Raw genomic sequence first — 24493 nt, 5'->3', positions numbered from 1 at the left:
GGGCTCTGTCTCAGTCGTCCTCCAAATCGTTTTATGGAGATGTTTTACATACTTTTAATGTAGTACAGTATATAAACCAAGGGAAAGTTTTTACTGTTGAAAATTAGTAAATTATATACAATTCCTTTAATTTTCAAATAGTACTATGAATATATAAATATTTAGCCCAAAACATTATTAAAACCTTTTTGTCATTTTGGAAAGCTGCATGAGCTATCCCTAGCTATACACCCATCCAGCAATACACAATTCAAATACATATACTACTACATAAAGGCTAACTGTGACTGCCTTGGGACTGCAGCTCTAAACTCAAACATTGTCTTGTGTGCCAACACCAAGGTAAAGATGACCTATCGGGTGTTTTAGAAAAACAGAATCATGCTCAGTTTTGCTAAAATCTCTAATGAGATTTCAAGCCTCCAAGTAAAGATGAATAAAAATGACACATCTACACAAAAATAGCAGACAGTACCCCAGCCTTTGCCAAAACTTCTGCAGTATTGATCCTGTGCAGCTTGTCTGTGTCTGTGGGATATGCAGTATACTGACCTGTGGAGGGAGCCATTGAGCACTCCCGGGGAGCTGAAAGGGGACCCTGAGGAGTTGGAGGAGGACAGCACACTGCCCAGAGACTGGGCCACACGAGAGCTCTGAGGAACAAACAACAATGTTACTACACACTCCCACCAGCAGAGGGAGACACTGTCTCTGTGTGTGGTCTGACATGTTGTTTGTGTGTGTGTTTGTTTGTGTGTGTGTGTGTGTGTGTGTGTGTGTAGGGCCGGTGCCAGGTTTTAGTGGGCCCCAAGCAACAGACCTCCAATGGGCCCCCCCACCTTCACCCCCCAAATCAAAAATATTTTTCTATCAAAAAGGTTTTCATAATCAGTAGTCCCTTGCTAAACCAGACATGTCTATAGACATGAGTTGTCAGATTTAAAAAAACAATTAAAATAAAAATTAATAAATCTGTACAGTAGGCCTATACAAAAATCAAATGTAGCACACTTTTTTTTTACTTTAGCCTATCGTAACACTAAATAAATCATGCTGCTGCATTTACACATTAAAGTGTGAAAATAGTAACATATTTTTAATTAAAACTAACTGATTTTAGCGCATTTTCTTTTTTACTGTAACCTACTTAGTACACAATAAACAGAAAACAGAGCACACACTTTACAGAAATAATCATTTTTAAATTGACACTGATTTGTGTTTGTTTGAATTAATTTATCAACATAATAGGTTCTCTGTATTTATTTTTGTTGTTTTATAAATGAGGATAACATCTCTTTGGTGCCCTTGGGTTGGATTTATGTTTTGCCTTTTTGGCCCCTAGAACTGCCTTGGTGCCCCTGAATTTTCACGTCCAATGAAGGCAACATTGCCTTGCCCTTCATCACCTTATCTTCATGCCCTGCATACATTTTAGTTTAGCTTAGTGAAAACTAAATGTTTCTAGTCTTAAAGGCTGCTTGAGTAGGATAGCTGGCACAGAAATAGTACATTTACTCATATTTGATTTTATTTCTGTATGTGTGGTTGCTTGGGTGCTAACGCCTGCCCTGTGTGTGTGTGTAAGTTGTGTTGATAACACATATTAAAGCCCTGTAAGCAGATTTGAATTACATTTTCACACTAACCTGGTGGCAGAAGTTGTGCAAGAGCTGAGCAGGACTGAGCAGGGAGGAAACGGAGGAGGAGGAGGGGGAGACAGGGGTCTGCCCTGGCCTGAAGTGAGAGGGTTCTCTCAGTAGGGACTCCAGAGAAGGGGCTTCACACAGAACCACCGGCACCTATACACAGAGACAGAGGGTGAGGGGGAGGGAGAGAGAGAGAGAGAAGGAGTAGAGAAGGAAAACAATTAGCTGCACTACAAGCCTAATAATGTATACCAGAATTCCATGTCTAATAATTTTAAGTGTTGCAATCAGCCAGTGGCTCCCTCCCCAACATGCAATTACAATGCAATGTTGTTCAAAATGAATCCATTTCCAGTGAACTGGGTATTATTTTTCAATCTTAACATTAAAAAATAAATAAAAACCTCACAAGTACAGAATAGCAAGTAGACACTGAGTGTGTCAGTCAGTCAGTGCATCAGTGCAGTACCTTGCTGGTACGGATGTGCCGATAAAGTTCAGTTTGCTGCCGGATACGGTACTCCAGGTCAGACACCTGTGCCTGTAGCCATGCCCATCGACTGCCCACCTTGGCTCTCTGCTCCACCCACTGCCACTCCACCCGGCTCCTCCTGCCGAGAGAGAGAGAGAGAGAGAGAGAGAAGGAGGGGGTTAGACATCATCACTGAGCATTTGGTGTATGCAGTACCTACAAGATGCTTCAAACACTCACTTGAAGGGAGACTCAAATAATAATGATCAAACCATTTCATTGGGTTATTAACCAGGTACAATACACTAAGCATCCCCCCCTACAGCTGAGTTACCTGACCAGTGTCATGAAGAGCTAAATCCCCAGGAACAACACTCACCATATATAAAATGATCAAATGGTTTGGCATACATCTGTGCAGGATATGCAGGTTCCCCCACATATCAGACACACTCAATAGCTTATGGTAAAGAACATTATCATAACCCTGGCTCCCTGAAATAGAAATGCAACCATTACCAAATGGGTATTTACTTCCTACGAATTCTGAAAATTGTACACCAAAGCTGCTCACTGAGCCTGTGACACAGTCATGACCTCCTCCGAGGTATCAAAAAGACTGTGCTCACAGATCTTGTCGTCATTTTCCCTTCAAGGCTGCTGCAATCATGGATACAGCGACCACAACATGAAGTCTGTAGAACATAGTGAAGGTATGGGGAGTAGCAGACACTGCTGCATGGCATATGTCTTTGACAGATGCACCCTGGAATAAAGCCCACGAAGTTGCACTGCCCCTGGTAGAATGGGCAGTGAGCTTTTTCTGGAGGGGGCAAGTTGGCCAGCTCATAGGCAGTCTTGACATTGTCTGCTATCTACTTGGACAGCCGCTGCTTAGACAGGGCTTGACCATGGGACTTTGCCCCATAGCAGACAAAAAATTGTTCAGACTGCCTCCAACTTTTCGTCCTGTCAAAATAGTACACCAGGGCCCAAACTGGGCAGAGGGTATGGAGCTGTCAGTCTCTGTCAAACTGGAAAGGAGGTAAATGGAAAGCCTCCAATTCCACAGACTGGTTGACATGGAACGCCGAGATAGTCTTTGGCAAAAAGCCGGATTGGTACGGAGCGTGACCTTTGTCCTGGCCGCTCTAAAAAAAATTAAGCAGGCTTTCTCTATAGAGCAGGGGTGCACAACATACGGCCCGCTAACTGCTTTAATACGGCCCAGTACAGTACAGTAGACCTTGGAAAGGATGAGGTAAGGTTCGGAAACAGGCATTGATTCACGTTTATGGTTGTTGCTCTGCGATTATTTGAGGTAAAATATTTTTATACTTTTACAAAATTACGGTAGGCTGCCTCCATAGCGTCTGAAAACATGTCTCTGTCAATGCCATGTACAAGTAAAAAAAAGAAAAATTGATCTTGAACACAATTTAACCCAGAGTGGACAGAATTTTTTTTTGCTGAATCCTAACCCGGTGTCCATACGTGCCTCATTTGCCTTGAATGCGTCACAGTTGCCAAAGAATACAATATATGGCGCCATTATGAGACAAAACATCCCAAATACAAAGAAATGCTGGGAGAAGCACGAACACAAAAATTGGAGTCTCTCAAAATACAACTAGTGGGGCAGCAAGGTGTTTTTGAACGGAAAAAAAAGGAATCTGAAGTTTCAACTCTGCGCAGCGAATTGCAAAATCATCACGTCCCTTTACCGATGGGGAATTTGTAAAAGACTGCCTGATGCAAATATGTGATGCTGTTTGCAAAGAAAATAAAGATTCCTTTAAAAACGTTTGTCTTTCCAGAATGACAATGCAGAGACACATAGCAGACATGTCTGGAAATAGCTATGATCAGCTAAAAAGTAAATGCAAAAATATTGTGATTTCTCTGCTGCTCTGGACGAAAGCAATGATGCCACCGATACAGCCCAACTTTTAATTTTCGTTCGTGGAGTGACAGAAACATCTGAAGTACACCAGGAGCTGGCATCTCTAGTTTCTCTGCATGGCAGAACCACTGGATCTGACATCTTTAAAGCTTTTAAGAAAGCTGCTGAAGATTTAAATTTGCATATATTGTTGGGGAAAATTGGTGGGGGTGACAACCGATGGTGCTCCGGCTATGGTTGACAAGACTAACAGTTTTATAGTGTTTAAAAAAGCACATTGGGGATCGAGCTGCGCTGCTGAAGCAGTTTCACTGTATAATACACCAGGAGGCCTTGTGTGCAAAATACCTGAAGTTTAAAGAAATTATGGGCTTTGTTGTATCCACAGTTAACTTTATTCGTTCGCGATCTTTGAATCACCGTAAATTTCAGTCTTTTTTGGAGAATATCAGCGCCACTTACGGTGACCTGATTTATCACACTGAAGTGAGATGGCTTAGCTGGGGCAACGTCCTAAAGAGGTTCTTTTCACTGCGAAAAGAAATAAAACATTTTCTGCAAGAGAAGGGAAGACACACGTCTGTCATGGAAGAAAGCGACTGGATTGCTGATCTGGCTTTTTTGACCGATATCACAGGACATTTAAATGATTTAAACCTAAAGTTACAAGGAAGTCAGCATCTCATTTGTGATTTGTTTGAGGCAATGTGTGCGTTTGAAATGAAATTAAAGCTGTTCACAAACCAGCTCGAGAAAGGGCAGCCGACGCTTTGAAACATGTCAACAAGCCTTTCCACGTGAAGAGACATACAACTGGAACGCCATGCAAGTGTCCTGAAAGAACTACATGGGTTGTTTGCCAGCAGATTTGAGCAATTCAGGAGCGAGCAAGCCTCTTATAAACTCTTTGCAGATCCCTTCTCTGTTTATGCAGAAAGTGTACCTGACAATCTCCAGCTTGAAGTTATTGAACTGAAGTGTTCCACTGCGCTGAAGAGCAAACACAGGGACCTGCCTCTCCTAGAATTCTACTCATCACTGGACCACAATCAGTTTCCTAATCTTAGCAGAGAAGCTTTGAAATTGCTGTCTTTGTTTGGAAGCACTTATATCTGTGAACAGGTGTTTTCCCTTATGAAGCTAAACAAGTCACACTTCAGAACAAGGCTGACAGATGATAAGCTGCATGCAGTGCTTAGAGTAGCCACCACTTCACTGGAGCCCAATATCCCTCAGCTGGTAACTGAGAAGAACTGCAACATCTCCCACTGATTAATTGGACTGCACCCCAGAGTGAATGTAAGTACTAAAAACTTAAGTTCATTGTGAAAAATTACCATAGCTTAAAACTGGTGTTAAATAATTATATCTAATATATACACAGGCATTGCATTTTACAACGTGCATTTTGGCCCTTGGCCAGTTGTCTTTTTCGTGATCTGGCCCTCACAAAAATAAAGTTGTGCACCCCTGCATCTCACTCATCTGCGGAGGTGATATCAAGCAAGAAAGCCGCTTTAAAATATACAAATTTCAGTTCAGCTGAATGCAGGGGCTCAAATGGAGGCTTCATGAGTGCATTAAGTACCACCTTTATCCTCCAGCGAGGAACAATGTCCTTGTGACAGAGAAAGAATGATTCTTGGTGTTAGATCTCCCTCCCGACCTGTGACGGCGTTGTGTAAAAGGAACAGAGTACCCTGGCCTGGATGACCCGACAATTCATTACCAGGGTTTGGCGGAAGTCGGCCATCTAGAAAGGGGGCGGAGCTACGGTACACAAAATCATTGACCCGGAAGGGAAACGATGTGGCATCCGCGGATTAGAGGAGCGGTTGCACTCGTTAACCAAGGGGTCATGGTTGACAGAATATAAGGGGATGTAGTGATGTGATCTGTTCCTTATTATGGTTATGCTGAAACCGGAAGGACCTGTGTATTATTATAGAGAACCGTGAGCGTTTTGTTTGTTTTGTCTGTCTGTCTAAAACTCTGTTATTTGTTCATTGTTCACTAGACTAGACGGCTAACACGACCCGGAGCTGTCGCTTAGGAATAGCACAAAACCCGGACATCACTGCACCATTGTTTCATGTAATAAATTGTACTTCACCACAAGCACTGCAAAACTCACTTTGGACTGGTGACCGTGTGTATGTCTAATTGTGTTTAGTACTGTGTTTATTATTTGCGGGACTGCAACCCTTTATTATTACTGAACAATACACATTGCTGTGTATTACAAGCCCTCTTTTTTACTGATTGGTCATCAGACCATTGGATTATAAATAAGAGAACATTTCACCCATACTTTGTTGTCTGTCTGTATCATTGGATTACTGCACCTGCTCTACACCTGCACACTAACCGGAGGGTCGTGAGTTCAATCCCAGGTGGGAGACACTGCTGCTGTACCCTTGAGCAAGGTACTTTATCTAGATTACTCCAGTAAAAACCCAACTGTATAAATGGGTAATTGTATGTTAAATGTGATAATCTTGTAACAATTGTAAGTCACCCTGGATAAGGGTGCGATAAATAATAATAATAATAATAATAATAATAATAATCACTTTGCCACAGTCCTTCATAGGCAGCCAAGCTGTCGAGCCCCTTTCAAAAACGTCCCTGACAGGAAGTGAGCTCCTGGGGAGACCAAGTCAATCTTAATATGGCAAGCTGAAATAGCTGCCAGACAGACCTTTAATGAAGAGGGGGATTTCACCTCGTCAAATAGGTCCTGCAAAAATTGCAGTGTTACTGCCATGGGACATGTTGTGGAGTCGAACCCACGAGGCAGACACCAGGGGTTCTATGTACCAATATTACTTACGTGTTCGTAAATACTGCAAATTCGTAGCCTCCGTCCTTCGTAGAATTTCTGCATGCGATGTACTAAGCAGCTCTTTTTCGTTAACAACTATCGCAATTTCACTGCAAGTTTACGAACAGCATAAATTACTGCTCATTATACAGGAGAGATCGGAGTTTGCATCTCATTACAAATAGATTTGCAAAGCTCAATGTCAAGATTTAGACCCATTATAATGTAATAGTGGAGCGCAAACAGACCCTGGGCACAGTGAAAAAAGAAAAGGGCCCCAAAAATGGAAAGCATGAATAAAACTAAGCTTATTTCTATATATAGAAGTTTAACATGGTACATATGCACGGTAATTCTGCACCCTAACCATGCTTCCCTACATGCTTTAACCCTTTGCGGTCCTATGTCGGACCTGGTCCGACATTGCAATTATTCCTATCTGGTCCATTGTCGGACCCTGTCCGACATCAAAAAAACGCAAAAAACAGGTTTCTAGTCGTTTTTTCTCCGGAAAAAGCTGAGAAAACCATTCAATGGCCGAGTGGGAGCGACAGGAGCCGAGACAAGCCGATATAAAAATAAATAAATAAATAAATAAAAAAAGGCGTATCTCATGATTAGTCATACTTGCCTCTGGCATACCATATGGGCGGTCATAAGGAAACAAGCTGGCTGTTACTGTATCAGCGCACAGAGACTATCACGGACATTTGTAGAGCTTTTTTGAGATGTTATAGTAATAAAATAATGACTTGGATCGCATTATTGAGGAGTTTGGTGATAAAACGAGTGATCAGGAGATGATTGCTTGGTATGTACGACTATTATTATTATTATTATTTATTTTTTAGCATATGTGAAAGCGATAGCGAACGAAAGGTTGGGGCGGGGCTGGAGATGCCTAGTGAGTGCTTTGTTGATATGCAGGGCCTTTTAAACCTGTTTGACTGTGGAAAAAAATACTTTTAAACAGCACGTCTAAAATTAACTGCGCGTGTGAAAATAAATTGGACCTGACGCGCACGTAATAAATGGACTGCAAAGGGTTAATTTAATTTAAGAATATCGCAGAAAACTTTTGTTTGAGTCTATGTATATTTTAGTTGTGTAAGGGAAATAAGTACAGTACATACAGCAAGCTACAGAGGTAAATACTATTCGACGTGTTTCATCTGTCTATGCACTACATCAGTAACTTCAATTTCTAACCGGTACTGTACAGTATTATTTTTCAGCCAACACATGCCCCCCGTCGTGCTGTAGGAGACACTGCACTGTGCTCCGACTGTAGGCAATTTGAGAAAATACTGAATATTTATGAGCTTTGTCCAGTTTTTCGGCCTGGATTTTGGTATCAGAGCTTTAGTTTATTGCACTATCCACGTAATTTTGGGTTACCATGTTTGCAGAGTGAAACACTTATTTTCTTCAATTCACTGAAGCCGCACCAACTCTGAAGCAGTTAAAACAGTATATAATACAATAATACAGTAACTTAAATGAAACATTGGGTGTGTGTAGGCCTATTGCAGATAACTACTTATTTTCTTTATATTGTCATCTCATAACATTTACAAAAAGTCAGATTAAAAAAAGATCAGCTATTACCATTTACACGTGATAAACACATAAATCAGAATGATTAAACAAAATAATTCATAAGATTTTTTTTTTATTGATAACACAACCTAATAAATTACTCTGCTACCATCTTGCTGAGCACACCGATGCAGTTTTGTACTTAAAAACAAGGGGTGATATCACAATTTCACTGGTTCTGATGGGACAAAAAATGAAGGCTGTTTTTGCTCTACTCTAAAATGTTTACTTCCGAGTGGTGTTACCTTGTATAGTTTGTTTGATTATGTGAAGCATCTCGTTGTTTCTGTTTGATATTTTTCCTACCTAAAAGCAATTAGAAGGAGCAACGTATCACAGTCTATCATTCCACCACCAAGTAATAAAGTGGAATAGTTGTATGCTTTATTTAAGTTTAAAATAAAGCACATTCAAATACAAAATACACCAATAAGCCACTGCTATTTAGTATATTAATAAATACATTTTTTGAGGTTTTTTTTTTTTTTTAAACTAAATGCGCGCAAACGTTTAAACAGGAGGTTTCACATACGAACAGATAGTTGAATCTACGCCGGTGAGAGGCATGTGTAAAATAACAGGCATAAACCGAAGTCGTAAATCAGCAAAAAATGATGATACATCAAGCGTAAGCACGAAACTTTTATATTATAATGAGATTCGTACATTTGTATACGAAAGTACGAACAGTCGTAATTAAACTACCGCAGCAGGTATGAAACTAAGTTACGGGAGTGAAAATGACTTTTATACATTGCAGGTAAATCTACGAAGTCACAAAAACCAACGAAAAGTCAAGATATGAAAGAAAAATCAATGCTACAGAGAGCCCCAGGTTTGTAGATGCTCCACTTGTACCTGTACTGGGAACACGTGGACGCTGCTCTGGTGTTTTGTAGGGTATCAAAAACCCTGTTGTACAGACCCAGATGGCTCAAATGCAGCCATTCAGGGGCCAGAACCAGAGCTGCAGACTCGATGGGTCGGGATGCCATAAGGTCCCTCATGCCTGACTGAGCAGGTCGCTGCGTGTCGGCAGTCTCCAAAGCTGACCGCTCAGAAGCTGCATCAGGGTTGAAAACCTGTCTCCTGGGCCAAAATGGGGCTACTAGGAGCACCATGGCCTGGTCCTGCCTGATTTTCTACAGATACAGCAGGAGCAGGGCAAGTGGTGGGAAGGCAATAACAGATGCCTCGGCCACCGAGGAATCTATTCCCAGCAGGTCCCCACCTCCTATTATGGAGAACCAGAGGGGACAGTGGGTTGATTTCTGGGAGGCCAAGCGATCTATCTCTGCTCTCCTGAACCTCTCCCAGATGAGGCTCACCACCTCGGGGTGAAGACTCCACTCTGAGCTGCTGGGGACTCCCCTTGAGTCGAGGTCGGCCACCCAGTTCGTCACCCCAGGCAGATGCACCGCTCGCAGGGAGAGAAGGTTCTTGTTCACCAACAGCAAAAGTCTGCGGGCTACACGATGGAGACTCGGCGAACGGAAGCCGCCCTGGTGACTGTTGTGTTGTCTGTACGGACAAGCACGTCTGCCTTGAACCTCCTGCAAAAAATTCTGCAAGGCCAGGTAAACTGCCTGCAGATCTAAAACACTGATGTGGAGACCCTGCCATGGGGGGTTCCACACACCTTGCACACCCCGGCCATTCCACACAGCGCCCCAGCCCAGTATCACTATCAGTATCAGTGACCCTAAAACCCATCTTCCCTCGTACAAGGTGCGAGGTCTGAAAAGAGAGCTCCTTGTATCAAAAGGTCAGGCTGACCTGCTGTAAGTTCCAAACCTCCCTTATCAGGCAAAAACATATTTTTTTTAATTAGACTGAGAACCTCAAACATTCCCATCCAGCGAGAACAGAATTGCAAACTCTATAGAGCATAGTTAATTATGCCAGAAACAACTGAACTAAAATAGGTTTGTGGTTCCACTATAGTAAAACAAAAAAATAAATAAGAAAACTGTGAGATTTTAAAAAAATAAAATAAAAAAATAAGAAACCTAATATAATAACCTTAAGTAAATGCATGAGGATGTTAGTCTGTATCAAAATCTAGCAGTCCTAAGTTTTAATATTCAAGGTTGCATTTGCTGCAAAGCAGGTGCCTAATTAAAATTAATCTCTTGCCTCCTGGGTATATCAATGGAGTAAAATAAAATTACAATGTATAAAAGAGACTGGTATATTTAAGTATCTGAATTAGAAATACATGTTATAAAATCATTTAAAGTGAAACTGTTACACAAATAAAATTATTATTGTTGAAAGAACATATTACAGTTATTATTATTATTATTATTATTATTATTATTATTATTATTATTATTATTATTTATTTCTTAGCAGACGCCCTTATCCAGGGCGACTTACAATCGTAAGCAAATACATTTCAAGTGTTACAATACAAGTAATACAATAAGAAAGTTTTTTAAGAAAGAACTTTCTTAAAAAAATAAGAAAGTTCAGTACTAACTGACAATGTCAGAATATTGTAATAACTATACGATTATTTTAAAAAATATACAACCAGTAGAAATACTATTGTAGCAAATTATGAGCAGGATAACAGAATTTGAATTAAGAAAAATGAACAAATGTTAATGTTAGAAAAAAAGCTTCTGTATGCCTTTGTTATTCGAGTGCATATAAACTCTTGGAAGCTGGTCAGACTTAAAAATAGGTTCTCCCCTATCTTTAAATTAAAGGACTTTTTTTTAAAAGAAAAAAGCAACCCTTTTAACATGATTATATTTCAAATTTATTTGTTTTATTGTAACAAGTAAAAACTGTAAAGAAAGGAACAGAGTACCTACTTTGCTTGAGAGTGTGTTCAGTCAAGTTTCTTATTTAGAAAAGTAAGCTTGATCTGAAAGTAGTCTCTAAGCTAAACACATGTATTTTAGTGTAAACCAGGTTTAATAACTGTAGTATACAGTGGACCTACAAAAGAAATAAAATTAATCTGGTGACCTAGCTTTTACCTGCTTGTAGCAGAGCGGTGCTGAGCATGGAAAGTGCTTTTTGGCAGTCGAAGCCAGACTCACTGGTTGTTAGTAGTTTAAATTCAAGGTCTTTCTATAATGAGCGATCTTTTTAAAAAACTAACTAACAAAATACCTTTTGGTAAGAGAATAAGGGAGTGCATTATGGTGGAATGTCCGTTCTCTATTATATTATAGAAATTAATGAAAACTTGGCAGCCGAAGCAAGCATTTCATTTAAAGTACAAAAGTTGACTACAGTATCCGTTCTTATCAGGAAGGTAGCGACTAATTGGGATGATGTTTGTGAGCCAAAAATACAGAGGATTATGTATTATAAAAGAAAAAAGCAACTCTTGGACAGTATTACATTTAAAAATAAAAAAGTCACTGTGTTGCATTTATTTAAGTTTTACTGCAGTAATAAACAGAGGTATTTATTTACAGGGAAACTATAGCGTTTACAAGTGAAAAAATTAAGTCTGTCTCAGACACACAGTAGAATTCTAGAAGGGCATTAGACCTTTAAAAGATAAGGCTTAGCCGGGCACCGCCCAGGGGGGGAGGGAGGCTTTAGGTCGGCCAGGGTGTCTTCGGCTCACCGTGCACCAACGACCCCTGTGGTCTGGCCGGGCGCCTGCGGGCTTGCCTGTAAGCTGCCCAGAGCTGCGTTGTCCTCCGACGCTGTAGCTCTGGGTGCTGCATGGTGAGTCCGCAGTATGTAAAAAAAACAGCCGGCTAATGGCACACACTTCGGAGGACAGCGTGTGTTCATCTTCACCCCTCCCGAGTCAGAGCAGAGGTGGTAGTGGTGAGCTGAGCCTAAAAATAATTGGACACTACTAAATTGGAGAGAAAATAACAAAAAACTAATTGGCGACTACTAAATAAAAAAAAAAAAAAAAAAAAGGCAAGGCTTGGTCTTTGGCACCTCAAAGCAGGGTTTTACTGTTGGTTCTTAAAAGCGGGATTTGTATTTGCTGTGCATCAACCTTGAATGATAACCAACGGAAGGTGCTTTAAGAAAAACTGGAGTATGTACCTCATTATATTAAGAAAATAATGACAGCTTAGTTACAAAAATTAGGATGTAAGCTTCTTTCTTATCCGAAAAGATACTGGTCCGAGGTGTCTTTTGAATCCGGCCAACAAATGACTTCATGGGTTATTTGGAAAAACGCTTACAGTAGAGTTTCATATTAATTAAAAAACTAGCCTTGGCAGGTAAACAGGGTGTCTGAAACCTGGTTACACAGGGGATTTTTTAGAAACAGAGAGAGGTCAGGTTTAGTCCAAGAATGGTACAGTTAAAATGAGACTATTATATTTAACTTGTTCATTATAGCCTGAATTTAAATTAAAATAACTAGACTTGCCACTGTATGCTTAGTGGTTTTATTCAAAGGCTTATGATAAACCCCAACAGTTTTTGTCCAATATTTTGTTAACACACATTTGTATATGAAGTTAAACTGGCCCATTGACAACACACTGAAAAGGTAACATAATATGCTGCTAAGAGAGACATATTCTGTACTGGTACCCGTGTGGTAATCTTGGTTCCGGGTCCGTGACCTCGGGCCCGTTCGGTACGGGTCCATCGCTTTGCAGTCACTGCGGGTGGCAACATACAGGGATGCCCAACTGTAAAAGCCACAAGACTGAGGGAAGCCTGCTTGTTAGAATGAACAAACAGACTTCACTATTGTGATACTAAAAAGTGGTCACCAAAAAGGCATCAATACTGGGGTTGAAATTGCAAGCAGCAACCACCACCAAAGCGAGTATCTCTGTCCTGCGCAGTTCTGCCAGGCCTGCATGTAGTATCTGTAAAAACTGAAAAAAACACAATGAGAAAAGACTTTCTCAACAAAAACAGTAATTAAACAATTACATAAATAATATCAAAACGTCTTGGATAGTACTAAAAAGCAAAATGATCAATAGAATAAGCTTCAGTCGGAGCTATGCAGCCTGGGGGGAGAGTCGACATGTTGCTGGATCCCTGGGACAGAGTGATTCGAGCCTCTGGCTTCACGCAGTGCACACAATAAACGTAATAGAAAATTATTACAGTGATTAGTTTAACCTTTTGCGATCCATTTATTCAGTGCGTCAGGTCCAATTTATTTTCACATGCGCAGTTTATTTTAGACACACTGTTCAAAAGCATTTTTTTTCACAGTAAAACAGGTTTAAAAGGCACTGCATATCAACAGGACACTCAGTACTGCATCTCCAGCCCCGCCCCACCCCTTGTTCACTGTATTTTTCACATACCTCTTCATAGTCGTGCATACTGATAAATCATCTCCTGATCACTCGTTTTTATCACCAAACTCATCAATAATGCGATCCAAGTCATTATTTTATTACTGGAACATCTCAAAAAGCTCTGCAAATGTGATATTCTTTGAGCGCTGGATGCGGAAGCAGCTATCTTGTTTGTTTATGTCCGTGTTATCTCTATGTTGCTGGGGCTATGTGTATTGCTCAGATCCACCCCCTTTTTTTTCCGGTCTCACTCGGCCATTGAAGAGTTTTCTCGGCTTTTTCCAGAGAAAAAACAACTAGGGACCTGTGCTTTACGTCTTTTTGATGATGTAGGACAGGGACCGACATCGGACCGGAAAGGAAAAATTGTAATGTCAGACCTGGTCCGACATAGGACCGCAAAGGGTTAAATATCTGTGAGCGCAGTCCTTTTGATATCTCGGGGGCGGAGTCATGACTGCTCTGGATACCACATTGTATATGTCAAAATGTAAGTGTGGTATACATGCTGTGGTAATTACTATATCCCACTGTATGATAAGGAAAAAACAAACAAAACAACAAATTTGTTTTTGCAGATCTGAGTCAACACTATTCACGACTTGAGATTTAACCGTGTGTTGAGCATAAAGCTTTCAAAAGCTTATTATTGAATGAAGGTTGATTTAACAGGCCAGTGGTAATGGTTATAGCAGGCTGACTACCAGATAGGTTTAGTTAATCTATCTCCCTGCATGTCTGAAGTCGGGCTGCTTGTTCATCTGCTTGTTCAGATCACTGTCATGCACATGGAAAAAGATGCAGACTCAAAAGGGTAGGAGACACTTTACACAGAGTGGTGAGCGTTCGGAATGGGTTACCTGGCCATGTTGTTATGTTGAATCATTGGCATTGTTTGACATACATTTTTTAGATCAATCAGCAACTAGGAGCTGGATGAGCCCCGATGGGTCAAGTGGCCTCCTCTCATTTGTACATTTTCCTTCTGCTCTTGGAACATTGTGGGACACTGAGCACTCCAGTTTCTAATTTTAAACTGGCGAATTAACAGGAAGTGAGAAGAACAGGAACATTCAGCCCTGCATTGTCTGTGGTTACTGTGAGTAGAGTGATGCTGGGCTCTGGAGTTTACACACACAGCTGTCACCCATCCTGAGGCCTCACAAGTTACTGTAAAAGTAGACAAGCGTTTCAGCTAGTACCTTCATCTGTGTACCGATTTGTCGATAAAGATTCTACTTCGGGTTTTCTACTTGACACTGGGGGACGAGACATCAATTTTTAAGAGCATGTTATAGCATTAATGAAGCTGGATTGCATCCTCCATATTTAAAGTAGTCCCAGGATATAATCACGGTAAGTGGTTAGCACAATCCAGGGAGACTACAGTGCTGTAAAATGCTTTAAAACCCCAGCTGTGATATTACTGGCAGGGTATAGGTTGATCAAGTTTTACATTTAAATTTCTAATCGAGTCTTTGAAGTTATGCATGCATGTCTATAAACAGAGCTGTGATGTGTTTGTGTCTATTTGATGTGCAGGAGCGTGTCTGTGTTGATGTCTTACACAGCTGATTATTGAAGCAACACTCCAGATACCAGTCAGATTGGTCAATTGTGTAACAATACATTTTTAATGCATTTCATTCTTCAAATATTTCTTTATTTTAATAGCCACAACGTAGATTTTACACAATCTTGAAGCGCACATTGTAGACACTTGCACTTCTGACATTTACACAGAGCTTTGACACAGAGCTGTGACTCTCCAGTTTCCATTAAAGTACATAATACCTGGGTTTAAATCAGATTTTTTTTTTATTTTTTATTTAAATCGATTTTTTTTATTTTTTCATTTTTTTAAATTCTGGATTTTTTCTTTGTAGTACCAGTTGTAGATCTACAGTACCTCCAAACTGTAAATTTAAGGATGTTGGAAATGGTGGTTTGTGAATAGTTACATACCAAACTAAATTACTAAATCTTAAATGACACATAAATAAAGCAAATTATTTATCATTGTGGTATCCTCTAAATGTGAACTACAATAAGTGAACTATAAGAATTTAGCGATGGAGTACACCAGAGAAAAATCCCCCTCACTCAGTCATTCTTTTCTTTTACTTTTCGTTCTTTGATTTCCTTTTTTTGCGTCAGTCCAAACACACGCAGTTACTTAGGACTACTTTGCTTTTTATAGTGTGTCCAATTTTTTAAGTTCCTGATTGCACCACTAAATAAACCTGGTTTCAGCAGGTCTTAACACTGTTCTTAATTGTCTATTTGGGAGCCCATTGCACTGTCATCAGAATCACTTCTGTGAATATGTTAATGATGGGGCAGGTGCTCTATAACAGGGAAAGACATGTCTTCAGAATACCATTTCAGTGCAGTATTTTTTTTTACGTCTTCGCTCCATTTATGCGCCGCAGAATCGGGGGCAAGCACCGTTTGCGCTTGCACTCGCATTTGCGCTGTGATCAGAATACAGCCCTAAGAGTTTTAGTTTATAGACAGTAAGAGTTTAAGATGTTTGTGTAAACAAAAGGTTTTTAAAAACATACTTTTCATGTCTTTTCCTTGAGAAAATAGGTAGTAAATGAAACATTTTAAAAATCAAGTGATTTAAAATCAGCGATTTAAAACCGACTTGATTTAAAATCAGCCAACCCTGCATAGTACAGACAAAATATTCCCAGTGAAAGTTTTGTCATTTGGATTTAATAAACAGTGCCTACAAAATGTTTGCAGTTTAGAGTTTATAAGCAAGAACTGAAAAAAACCCCCCAAAAAAACAGAAAACCACCACCTAGTGCCTTCCTATACATGACAGCAACAGTATTTTTGACATGATACCAATACTATGCTAATATTGCAGCTCAATCTCTTTCTCTCTAGGCAGTGCTGGTTATTTGTCTGCTGTGAATCTTTAAACAGCTGCTAAATCCCCCCCAGAACTAATCACAACATTGGGAACACTATGCGCTTCCAGGAACTTCCAAACAGTATTTTCGCTGTTACTGGAATATTTTTTTGACAGGACAATCATTAATAGTGCCAATCGGTTTTACTATTTGTACTGCATGTTTTTTTCTTTCATCCAGGCAAAACAGTTCTTGTATTTTCTTTTTTCTTTCTATTAACCCTAACTGTATTGGTCACATTTCAGAGATAATCCAAGCCTAAGATTAACAGAACCTGTCAATAAAGTGCACACACACACACACACACTATTCTCCATAACAAGCTTACAAAGCAATACATATATACAGTAGTATTTAACTTCTAATATTGTGGTATAGCAGGGCTCGGGCCATGCACATTAGGAGGGGGCTTCTGTAAGTTTACTGTCATTGTATTGTGAACGGAATTCGTTTTAAATGGGGAACCTGACACTGTCTGTAACAGCCTGCCTGTTGTGTTCGGTTGCCAGAACGAGCAGGGTGTTTACCAGCTGCAAACTCCTAATCAGCAGGTAGGCGAGGTTCAGCACAGAGCCAGGAATGGTGCCAATTACACAGATCAAGGCTGCTGTAAAGCCATACGGGTCAGAGAGCTGCTGCTGCTGCTTAAGCATTGGTCTGTCTGTGCGGCTGAACGACTGGGTTCCGGAAACTAAGTGTCCACCTCAAACGTCAATCATGTGTATACTCCGAGGTCGGGAGATGGGTGGGGGTTTGTTCCGGGAGAAGGAAGCTGTAACGCACCAACGATCAACATTGTATATGCGAGGTTGGAGTTGTGTAGTAGATCCCACCCAGCATAGCAGACAGGTGTGGAAGCGGGACCTCCATTTCTTAGTGGAGTAGTGTGAGCCGTTTTCACGGCACCTTTTACTTGATAGTTTTTGTACAGTGTTTACTTCGCCTTTTGTACGCCGGGCCATATGTCCCCCGTGAGCTACCATTGCTGGTAGCGCCACGTGGGGTTATATGTAAATAAACCTGCACGCCTGTGTGGCATGTCAATCCCATCCTTCTAGTCTCCGTCTCCTGTCAATCAAGCAGCGAACATGCATCAATGTCATCCACAGCATTCAATCAATCATCCAAATCACGTCTCCTGTCATCACAGGTGTGAGGCCCGTTACATGCAGTGAAAGCAAGGAGAAAAAAAAAGAGATCTAACACATGCACATTGTGTGCTCCATATTTAGCTAGAAAAAACCTAGGAGCATTTAAATGTCAGAAAGATAATGTGCACATACTGTCAAAAAATTGTATTTGTGTGGCTCTACCAAGATAAATAGCAGTGATAAAGTACAGCAAATAGAACAGCTTTTAAGAATGAAGTATTTCTAGCCTTGCCCTACTTCAGGCCTCACCTCGCACACACTGAGCCCAGCACCTTGGTGAAAAGCAATCTTAAAAGACATCAATAATAAATACATCCACTCCCCTGCACTGCTGACACTGGAAGAGACCTTTCATTAAAGGTTTGGGTCTCTGGGTCAGAATTGTCACAACAAAGAAGAATTAAACATGCTGCCAGAGACACTGAAACCCTCTTCTCTTGATGGAGGAGCTGGCACTCTGCTTACACAGTTTTAACATCTACTCTCATGTAATGGAAATCATGAAGATCTGGATACGTCCAGTGACTGCTGTGAATAGTGCAGCTGGCAACAAGGGAAAGACCTTCCGACAGCCTGGAGAGACAGCTGACAGGAGGAAAGAGACCCCATTGGGGCTGGCAAGGGTTAGCTACCCTTGTCGGCAGTATACAACTCTGTGTTTACAGGATGCTGGACACACCCGCCCAAGGCTTCTAAGAAATTAAAGAGAAAAATACCCCTAGAGTCTACGAGAGCGGGGGCAGAAGATGACTCAACGTGAGACAACGCGGTTAACGACTTAGGAACGGAAACGGATATGAGTATGGAGAGTACTTCACAAAAGACTAGTTCAAGATTTGCAGTTAGCAAAGACATGGAACTCCAGGTTTGTGTCTGCAGCTGGAGCAAGTCGGTCAGGAGTTTGAAGATTCACCAAGGGAGAATGAAATGCTTGAGGGAGAAGGGACAAGGGCCTCACATTGATTGGTACTTCTTACGAAGTCAGTCAAGTCAGTCAAATGAAATCCAGTGACAGGAAACAAAGCACAGTTTGCAGGATATCAGCACCCGTCATAGACGTGAGGAGGACTTCCATGGACACAGTTAGTGATGAACCTAATGATCCTTGTGAACCCGGTTAGACAAACCAACATAAGAGAGAAAAGAACCTCAATGGGCACAAGTCTGGAGTTAAATGGCCAAGAGCTTGTGAGAAAACTGCGTGGGACACAGTAAACACAGATCTCTGCTTTGCGTTGGAAAGGTTAAGTGGAACAGTTGAAAAGAAGCTGGATAAATTTGGGTCTACACATATGGAAGCGAGAGGTTTGGAGTTGAAAAAAGGAAGGAAAAAGTACAAACTATTCCTGAAAAGTCTAGACGGCAGCAGGAGATTGAACGCTTAGTTAGAGAAAGGAGACAGCTGAGGAAGCAATAGAGAAGAGCAGAACAAAGTGAGGAGGGACTCAATCTCTTACAAGGGGTCATAAAAGTTAAGCTTACAACACTGCGAAGAGCTGAGCGCCTACAGAAACGCTACAAAAAGAAGGAGCGTGCGAGAACTAACTTTTATAAAGACCCATTCAAATCTGTAAAGAAGTTATTCACCACTGAGAAGAATGACACACTAAAAGCATCAAAGTTTGAGCTGGAGAGATATTTGGAGGAAACACATACAGATTCAAAAAGGCAGGAGCCTATGTCAATTCCTTCAGACATCCTACCTATCAATCCACCTTAATACCAAATGGAGGACTGAGCACCTAAGTGGAAAGAAGCAATCTGTGAAAAAAGCAAGGGCTTCATCATTTCCAGGGCCTAATGGAGTTCCGTACAGTGTATAAGAGTGCTTCAGGAGTTCTATGAATCCTGTGGAAATTGATGAAAGTGGCATGGGAAAAACAGGTTGTACCAACAGCATGGCGTCGAGCAGGTGGAGTCTTTATACCCAAAGAAAAAGATTCTACAAGCATCAGTCAATTTCACCCTATTTCCCTATTAAACGTAGAAGGCAAGATTTTCTTCAGCACTATTGCTCAGAGATTGTCAACTTACCTATTAAAGAACTGCTTTATTGACACTTCAATACAAAAAGCGGGCATTCCAGGTTTCCCAGGATGCTTAGAACACATCAATGTGATCTGGCAACAAATTCAATCAGCTAAAAAGGAGAGGATGGAGCTCCATGTGACATTCCTGGATTTAGCTAATGCATATGGTTCAGTGCCACATGAACTTCTTTGGGCAGCATTTGATTCAATAACAAATTTAGTGAAAGCCTACTTTGGAGATTTGCAATTTAGTTTTTCAACTTCAGAATTCAGCACTACATGGCAATGTCTAGAAGTTGGAATATTGGCAGAATGCACCATTTCTCCACTGGCTTTTACCATGGCAATGGAAGTAATCATTAGGGTATCAAAATGGATCTAAAGGACACAGTTCGTGTTGGAGAAGTTAGACAACAAGCAGTGGAAGGGTTGAAAAGCATAGACAGCAGCGCTTTACGAGGCAAACTAAAACTCTGGTGCTTTCAGTTTGGTCTACTGCCGAGGCTGCTGAGGCCACTGACCGTGTACAAGGTTTCTTTGACAACAGTAAGAACATAAGAACATAAGAAAGTTTACAAACGAGAGGAGGCCATTCAGCCCATCTTGCTCGTTTGGTTGTTAGTAGCTTATTGATCCCAGAATCTCATCAAGCAGCTTCTTGAAGGATCCCAGGGTGTCAGCTTCAACAACATTACTGGGGAGTTGGTTCCAGACCCTCACAATTCTCTGTGTAAAAAAGTGCCTCCTATTTCCTGTTCTGAATGCCCCTTTATCTAATCTCCATTTGTGACCCCTGGTCCTTGATTCTTTTTTCAGGTCAAAGAAGTCCCCTGGGTTGACATTGTCTATACCTTTTAGGATTTTGAATGTTTGAATCAGATCGCCACGTAGTCTTCTTTGTTCAAGACTGAATAGATTCAATTCTTTTAGCCTGTCTGCATACGACATGCCTTTTAAACCAGGGATAATTCTGGTTGCTCTTCTTTGCACTCTTTCTAGAGCAGCAATATCCTTTTTGTAACAAGGTGACCAGAACCGAACACAATATTCTAGGTGAGGTCTTACTAATGCATTGTAGAGTTTTAACATTACTTCCCTTGATTTAAATTCAACACTTCTCACAATATATCCGAGCATCTTGTTGGCCTTTTTTATAGCTTCCCCACATTGTCTAGATGAAGACATTTCTGACTCAACATAAACTCCTCGGTCTTTTTCATAGTTCCCTTCTTCAATTTCAGTATCTCCCATATGATATTTATAATGCACATTTTTATTGCCTGCATGCAATACTTTACACTTTTCTCTATTAAATTTCATTTGCCATGTGCCTGCCCAATTCTGAATGCTGTCTAGATCATTTTGAATGACCTTTGCTGCTGCAATAGTGTTTGCCATTCCTCCTATTTTTGTGTCGTCTGCAAATTTAACGAGTTTGCTTACTATGCCAGAATCTAAATCATTAATGTAGATTAGGAATAGCAGAGGACCTAATAGTGATCCCTGTGGTACACCACTGGTTACCTTACTCCATTTTGAGGTTTCTCCTCTAATCAGTACTTTTTGTTTTCTACATGTTAACCACTCCCTAATCCATGTGCATGTAGAGAAGCTGGAAGCTTTAATCAGTTCATATATCAGGAAATGGTTGGGAGTTCCACGCTGCCTCAGCAGAGTGGGACTTTATGGTAAAGGAATACTGCAGCTACCAGTCTCCGCTCTAACTGAGGTGTTTAAGTACGCCAAGGTCCGACTGGAAATGACATTAATAGAGTCACGCGACAGGGAGGCAGCACCTGTGTTGAAAACTGGAAGAAAGTGGGCGGCAAAGAAAGCTGTGGAAGATGCAAAGGCTGCCCGTCGAATTGGTGATATCATGGGGCAAGTTCACCATGGAAGAGAGGGTCTTGGTTTCAGTTCAGCTCCTCCTACATGGCACAAGGCAGCCCCAGCTCAACGGAGGAAGCTGGTAGTCAACGAGGTGCAAAAGCAGGAGGAGAGGATGAGGTGTGTAAAGGCCGTTTCCCAGGCCAAGCAGGGAGAATGGATGAGATGGGAGAGTGTGGAACAACGCAAGATTGGCTGGCAAGACCTATGGTCAATGGAAAAGAGCAGGTCTGTTTCCTCATCAGGTCAACATATGATGTTCTCCCATCACCACAGAACCTAAACCTCTGGGTAGGAGAGGATCCCTCATGTCCTACGTGTTCATCACCTGCAACATTAAGGCACATTTTGACAGGATGTAAGGTGGCTCGAGCCCTCTTGAGGTGTCGTGGGCTAGTCGACGAAACACAGAGGATGGAAGGTGCCCACTTGAAGACCCCAGAGATGTACCCTACTTAGCTCAATCCAGACGGTTGTCATGCTGATGCTCTGGGGAGACCGCACTGTGGTTGATCCCCGGAGCCAGTTTAGCAGCCGTTGTGTGTGCTGATGCTCTAGGGAGGCAAAATAAGCTGATCCCTGGAGCCAGCATTACACTTCAGCCATCAACACCAGGCAGAAGGATATCTACATCATCATATGGAAGGAAACGCAAATGGATGGAGACACAGAAGGATCACATTAGTTTACTGTAAAGCTACGTCTTAGAGAGCCAAGTTCAAATCAGCATGAAGTTTTAACATCTACTCTCGTGTAATGGAAATCACCGTTGTTATGAGAAGGTGTTTTTCCAGCCTCGCTGTTATTGTTTTATGGGTCGGCACAGTACATCGATTTCAAAACTGCTGCATTCATGATTCACACACACTGTCCTCATAGGGGATAACTTGATCACGCACTTTGATGTGTACTTTGTAGTACTTTTAAATCTCGCAAGCGGAGTCTCCAATAGAAATATAGGAATGTGCTGTCACTCAATAGTTGGGGGCGGGTTTAAAGTATTCAGAACGAATCAATGATAGGATACAAGTCAGGAAGGCAGGACATTGCCCACAGCACTGAGAAATGTATTTATTACTAAATTTTGTAGGTTTCATTTTTTAATGTATTGGGGGTGTTTTATCTGGTTTTATCGGCTAAAACCGAAAATCAGAAGCACTATTTATATTACATTCTGATGTATGCTGACAGCCCTGGTTAGTATTTTCTAAGCAAAGAACCCCTAAAGAAGCAGATAACGCTGTAACATTTCAAAGACTTAACTACAAAAAAAAAACATGCACACACCAAAGTACATATTGAAATTAGGGCTGTCACACGATTCAAATTTCTGAGCAGTTCATTTCTGGGCATTAGCTGATTAACTGGTAGATTTAAAAAAAAATAATAATAATAAAATCGGTAGATTCACCTGTGCACATTTTTAATAAAGGTAACAATTTAATAGCAGCTGTCCTGCATGTAATACTAAAAAATCAATAGAATCTAAAAAAAAGCCCAATGGGAATTTGCCTACAACAACATGAACACAGAGTGCACCACTGAAGCGCCAGGTCGACCGAGAATAAAACCCGCCCCAGTGTCAAACTTTGTGTTGCACCAATTAGAAAAACTACTTGCAGGCAATTGCCAGACCCCTTTCTTTTAATAAGATCTGCCCTTACTGTGGCACCAAAGCAGTTGGATATGCGACGGACTATTGTATATTACGATACATTACTAAAATGAATACACTAAAAAATAAATGAAATTTGTCACGTGACCGGTTATACATAAAGCATATTATTCAATGTTTAACCACTTCTTTAGAGTTTATACGTTTAAAATTCCTATCCCTACTACAAATGTGTTTCTTCATGCTTCTTTTGCATTGGACACTGCAGCTTTAAAGTTTAATGTTTGTTTTGTGAAATAATTCAAAATGACTAACAGTGGACATACTGCAGCAACTCTGAATTGGATTTGACCCTTTTGACGTTTTTCCAGTTAAACCATTTGCTAAGTTGTATTTTATTAAATACGTTAACCAGGGATTCGAAACTGATTTTTTCCCGTTCCAGTTTGACTCTGAACCAAACCGTAATTTTCGGCTGTGGTTCCGAAAGTTTCGGGCCCCTGAGGTTGAGGTCAACAATAGATCTGAACTTTCCGTTCTTTTACTGAACTACAAAATACCGTGAGTAGTGACCCTGCTTTTGCAAAGATGAGGGGACCTGATCTATGGCATGGTATGGTATGAATCATGTGCTTGATCTCTTCTTGAAAGATGGCTCCCTGTGGTCGTGATCAATCCATCAGTGTGTGGATTATGCCTGTTGCTGGTGGTTGAGACAGGAATGGTAATCTGTAGAAATTTAGAAACCCAGCATTAACAAGCAGGCAATGAACTAGTGCAATTTTAGTACCTGCTCTGAATTGCCAGGATATCTTAAGCGTACAGTGTGAACACTATAATTCAGCAATCCGTAGAATAACAGTCTACTTAAACAGTTTGCATAGTACTTATTGTCTTAAATCTTACATTATCCAAGGGAGAGGGTTTAAGTAATTGAAATCTGGCCTCTTTCAATTTTGGTTCTGTTTTCCAAGAATGTTAATTATACAGCGTCTTATTGAATTCTACTGATTTAAAGTAATTATTCCTGCTGGACATAGTCACGTACAGACATGTAATATACAGGAGTCACTGCTTTTTTTAATTATAATCTCAAGACCAGTAGACTACAACACCATGACAATAGAAGATCTAAATGAATCTTTTGTAAAGTCACAAGTACATGGTCGGAAATA

At 40.8% G+C, this 24493-nt stretch overlaps 1 protein-coding gene across 1 annotated transcript in view; it reads right to left on the bottom strand.

Annotated features, from left to right (window-relative positions):
• LOC117394807 (KAT8 regulatory NSL complex subunit 1-like) overlaps window positions 1–24493 on the bottom strand; it is an 83185-nt gene that overhangs the window by 27671 nt on the left and 31021 nt on the right. Inside the window, exons 2-4 of the mRNA XM_033993401.3 lie at window positions 2119–2260; window positions 1650–1802; window positions 553–653 (exon numbers count right to left, since the gene is read on the bottom strand). Of these exons, the coding sequence (XP_033849292.3) occupies window positions 553–653; window positions 1650–1802; window positions 2119–2260 (396 nt within the window). The remainder of the gene's footprint in view (window positions 1–552; window positions 654–1649; window positions 1803–2118; window positions 2261–24493) is intronic.

Source organism: Acipenser ruthenus, chromosome 3 (genome assembly GCF_902713425.1).
Source record: "Acipenser ruthenus chromosome 3, fAciRut3.2 maternal haplotype, whole genome shotgun sequence".
NCBI lineage: Eukaryota > Metazoa > Chordata > Actinopteri > Acipenseriformes > Acipenseridae > Acipenser > Acipenser ruthenus.
Note: the sequence above shows the minus strand (reverse complement) of the source record. Positions and strands in the feature narration are given on the sequence as shown.